General features: G+C 53.5%; 1 protein-coding gene across 1 annotated transcript in view; it reads right to left on the reverse strand.

The window, feature by feature from the left end:
• Positions 1-3,059: 3,059 nt before the first annotated feature.
• LOC104157454 (astrotactin-2-like) overlaps positions 3,060-4,667 on the reverse strand; it is a gene marked incomplete at its 3' end in the record, with an annotated part of 14,665 nt that continues 13,057 nt past the window's right edge. Inside the window, exons 2-3 of the mRNA XM_009694782.1 lie at positions 4,372-4,505; positions 3,060-3,208 (exon numbers count right to left, since the gene is read on the reverse strand). Of these exons, the coding sequence (XP_009693084.1) occupies positions 3,060-3,208; positions 4,372-4,505 (283 nt within the window). The remainder of the gene's footprint in view (positions 3,209-4,371; positions 4,506-4,667) is intronic.

Below are 4,667 nucleotides of genomic sequence, written 5' to 3' on the forward strand. Positions count from 1 at the left end.
CTCCTATTAGCCTCAGATGGTCCAAGGGCTGTGTTTTTCTAAGCACCAGTAATAAGCCTCTTTAAAAAACACGTACAGCCGGGGGCAGCCGACCCACACGAGCTCCCGGCTCCTTCTGCTGGGTCTCGCAGCATCGCTGCCCCACATGGGACCCGGTAGGGAGCAGAGGGGAGGCACGTCAGAGCAGCCTCCAAACTCCCTCCTGACTCTGCTCCAGGAAGAAGAGGAGCAAATATTTTCTGGCTCAAGGGAAAGCCTACATCTTCCAGTTGCAAAGCAAGGGGGAGGCCAAGGAGTTTTGCAAGGGTGAGAGACTGGAGGCTTTTGGGGGTCAGGAGGAAGGCAGAAGGCAGGTTAGGTGGGGGCCAGGTACCACCTGGCTTGCCGTGGGGCTGAAGAGCAGCTTGGCACAGCTCTAGCCTCAGCCAATGCCAGGAATCCCAATAAGAAATGGTTACAACTGCAATAAAACAAACAAAAGCCCTCTACAAGCACAAATAACCCACACATTTAAACTCAAGAGATCCAAGGGATGAATGGCAGCAGCCTCAAGAGCCCTCAAACCTTGCAGGATCCTCCCAGCCCAGCGCTGCCACGCTCTGCAAATACCAGTGCTGCACATCCCAGCAACGGGAGCAACCCGCTTCTGCCTGCCAGCAGCCAGGAGACTGATGGGGAAGGATGATCTGCCAATATTCGTCAAAAGCCATCCAAATTTCATATCCCACCGCCCCCCTCCAAAGCTTTCCCCTTCTGGGGTTGACTTATTGTTCATGCTGTGCAGATGTGATGGAGATATGACGCAGCATGACGGGTGGGTGATGGAGGTGAGGGGCAGGATTTTTGGCCGGGTGAAGCACGGTACCAAGTGAAGCCTTTGAGAGCTGTAGCAGTCAGCATCTCTGCAAACCTATGCAAGGTATTTGCAAGACTCAAGTCATCTGGCATTAGAGGCCTGGAGGCTAAGAAAGGAATGAAGGCAGGAGAGGCTAAGAAAGGAATGAAGGCAGGAATGTTGTTTGGTTATAAACAACATAGAAAAAAGGGAGAGATTTAGGATTGGTTTTTCTCTTTAATTGTTAATGGGGTCATTCTGTCCTGAACAGTCCCCTAGAGCACGGGAGAGGGGAGGGCAGCTCCCCACAATGAATCCAATCACCTGTCAAACACATGGCAGTCATAAAAGGAAAATAATAATAATAATCTGTATTTCCTACTCTGGCTGCCAGGCAAAGATCCAGCCACTTCAAAGGAGAAACCCCACGTTTCCCCAGCCTGGCCTCACCTGACTGATGTGTGAGCAATCTGCAATCCCCATCCAAAACAAAGCCCCTGCTTTGGTGGCTTGTTTTCTTTCACCATTACTGGAGGGTGCCCCTCCAAGATAAAGAACAAGCCTTCTTCCATGCCGGGAAACTAGAAACACAACCCAGAGGCCATGGCCGCATTGGGCAGCTCTGGAAGTGGATGCTGGCAAGGCGGAGGAGAAAGCTCCTGCGGGACGGCACTGGTGTGTGAGCCAGGAACCAGAGCTCCTTCTCGCAGGGGTCTCCACAAACAGCTGGGGCCCCCCAAGATGTGAGGCTCTGGCTCTCTGTAGCAGAAAAAGTCCAGCTCTTGTAGCACAAAAATTTTGTATACGGTGCTAAGAGAGGCTGCAGAAGCAGAACAGATGGGCCTGAGATGAACAGAGAGGGTGAAAACTTCCCTGTGGCTGTGAGCTGGAGCAGTTTGCTCTGCCGCAGCTGATGGCAGCAAAGGGCTTGCTCAGAGGGTCTTAGAAAATTAGTGATGAGAAGAAAAAACCCACCACCACAAGCTGAGAAAGCTTCTGCCCAAGACCTACGGACTGCCTGTGTGCAACTCCCGATCTTACTCTGAATGATCTTCCTGCGATTGCCTTCCCAACAGGGAAACACAGACAAATGTCTCACCAGGATGGCCAGGAAGCCCCTACGAGACCGCATCAGCGCAGCGAGGTGTCCCCCTCCAACGCCAGCCCTGTCCCCACCTTCCGTCTGGTTCCTTGCCCCGGCAGGCAGCCCAGACACGCACACCTTGCATAAGCTGACCAGGCTCCACCTTAAAACAAACGAGGTTTTGAATCACCCAAAGCAGTAGCTGTGCAGAGTTTTGCTCCAAGGACAGGTGGAAACCTTCTTCCTATGTTCCCTTACCCAGGGGGGGCTGAAATTAGGTACTGCAAGCATCTGGGGGAAGGAGCCTTCACACAAAGGTAAATCTCTGCTTCAAGTCAACAACACTGGCTGCCCTGACATGTCACATGAGCTTCTTTAACAAACTACATCCAAAATCCTCCAGCAAAAAGCAGTAGGAGGTTTTGCCTGGCTTTCCAGGCAGCAGTAGCATCACTCAAGTGCTATTTTCTGAAATACATCATTGATTCACTCAAATCAAAGCCCATCTTTCACACCCCTCCACATTGCCCAGCGGCTCCAGGAGCACGGCTCGAACTGCTGACAAAGCCTTTGCAAGGTACAAGATGCTTAGTCCAAGCCTGAGCTGGGAACCAAACTCTAACCCAGGGAAGTTTCAGGTTCTCCTGGAAAAGTTTTGTGCTGCTTAAATGATCTCCCTAAATATTGCAGACTTTGAGTTACCTTGATGGGTGTGCAAGGCAACTTAAAGTGTTCTTTCGAAGGCTGGCATGCAATGCAGTACTCACTGGAACGGACCTGTAAAGCCCTTGAGTTGTTGAGGGCTGACCTTCCTCCCACCCCCACCATCCTGTAGCATTTCAGACTGATCAGATCAAACAGCGTCTTCAGTCAGAAACTCCAACTCACAGCTCTCCTACCCCAAACCAGCAAATCACTGCCTTCTGCCATGCTGCGTTTCTGTACTTCCCCTTCCCCTCAAATACCCATGTCGGCAAAAGCCTTCAGAAACCGCTCCTGAATGGGGTGGTTTTGGTACCTCAGATAACACCCCGGCTCTATGCACCGCTCCCCACAACAGCAGCAGCTCCCAGCCAGGCAGGGCACAGGATGCATCACCATGTACCCTCTGCACCAAGAGGGGCTTGCAGCTGTACCCACCTGTGTAGAGGTCCGTGTCTGTGTACTCATCCACCTTCTTGTGCTGCAGGACATAGTCAGACACCTTCGTCCCAATGGCAGGCTGCACGTCCAGCCACTCCAGAGAGACCACGGTGCTGGAGGGCTCCACGTTGGGGGAGAGCCGCAGGCTGGGCAGGAGACAAGGAAGAAACCAAGACATCAGCTCCCTTTCTGGGGAGCAATCCACCTCTACAAGCAGGACAGCCCCAGGCAGGGCTCCCACTCATACACAGGGATGTGTACCCAGACCCACAAGGACAGGGGGCACGAGGGGAGAGCGGGTAAGTGAGCATGGAAGAACTCACTGTTGAAGGTCAGTTGGGTCCAGCCTACTGCAACGTGTGTCCTTACCCATCCCTGCTTCTGGAAAAGCCTAGGTCATGCAACCGCAACCATGCAACCCCAGATATCCCATCTAAAGGAGCCTTCACCTCCTGGGAGAACTGCTGAACTTCCCACAGGGAACCAAGGCCCAGCTGCTCAGGAGCAAAAGAGAAGGGGAAGATCCAGCTTAACCTCCATGCAGCCCAGCAGGGTTGAGTCTAGAGGAGGGGAGGGTCTGGTCTGCATCACCAGTGAGCAAAGGCAGGGGAGGGTGGGAGGGAGAGAAGGGGCAGGTGGGGCTGTGAATTTACCCAGCTGCAAATGAGCAAGCATCTGATGGGTGTGAGCAAAAGCCAAAGCAAGGCAATTATGCAGGAGCTCCTGCTGGATCAGGGACCACGTGGGTAGGGGTGAAGGCAGAGCAGCTTGGTGGTCCCAGCCGTGCTAGTGCAAAGGCGTCTGCTCCCTTCGCACCGGGGTAAATGACAACACGAAGTACAGGGCTACAGAGAGTCTGGCTCCAAACATACGAGCGTGTTTGTTGAACTCGGAATGGGAAATGAATCCCCTCCGAGGATACTGGCTCACTAAGAAGGTGTTCTGCTCCTTATGGCTCGCTGGAGCCAGTCTTCCTGCTTTCTCAGCTAATTCCCCATCACTTTGCTCCTGATTTGCTCTTGCTCTGACAAGTCACAATGAATTGCACTGTAATTCCATTTCTTTCAGCATTTGAAATCCCATTCTACAAGCCCTGCTAATCAGGTGATGAAAATCTATAAGGAAACCTTCCAGGGCCACAGTTGGAGCCAGGATATCCTAAAAGCATCAGTCGCACAGTGAGGACTGCTGGACTGCAGCCCCGGGGCTCAAAGGTGAGAGGAAGGAGGTGCCCATGGGCCAAGCCTGTGGGGAAGGGGCTGGTGCTGGGGGACCGTGACCAGCGGGAGGGACTCGCACCGATACGTACACAGGCGGAGGGAGAGGGCTGCAGTTCGGGAGTCCGTTCTCATCGAAGGCGTTGAGGTCACACCTGCACCAGTCTTCGATAACATCGCCTTTCCCCGAGCACCAGTATGAGCTCATCAGGGCTCCCTTGAAAGCCTGATGTGATGAGAACAAAAAGCGTGAACACGTGTGCTAAAGACTCGCTGAAATCCAGCCAGTAGCTCAGCCGTGTGGTGCTGAGCATCAGGGGTGCATGTGCGCAGAGACCCAGGATCGGGAAACACCGGGGGGGGGGGGGCCCCCCAAGCTCTCCCACCC

Source organism: Cariama cristata, unplaced genomic scaffold, assembly GCF_000690535.1.
Source record: "Cariama cristata isolate BGI_N322 unplaced genomic scaffold, ASM69053v1 scaffold23472, whole genome shotgun sequence".
Lineage (NCBI taxonomy): Eukaryota > Metazoa > Chordata > Aves > Cariamiformes > Cariamidae > Cariama > Cariama cristata.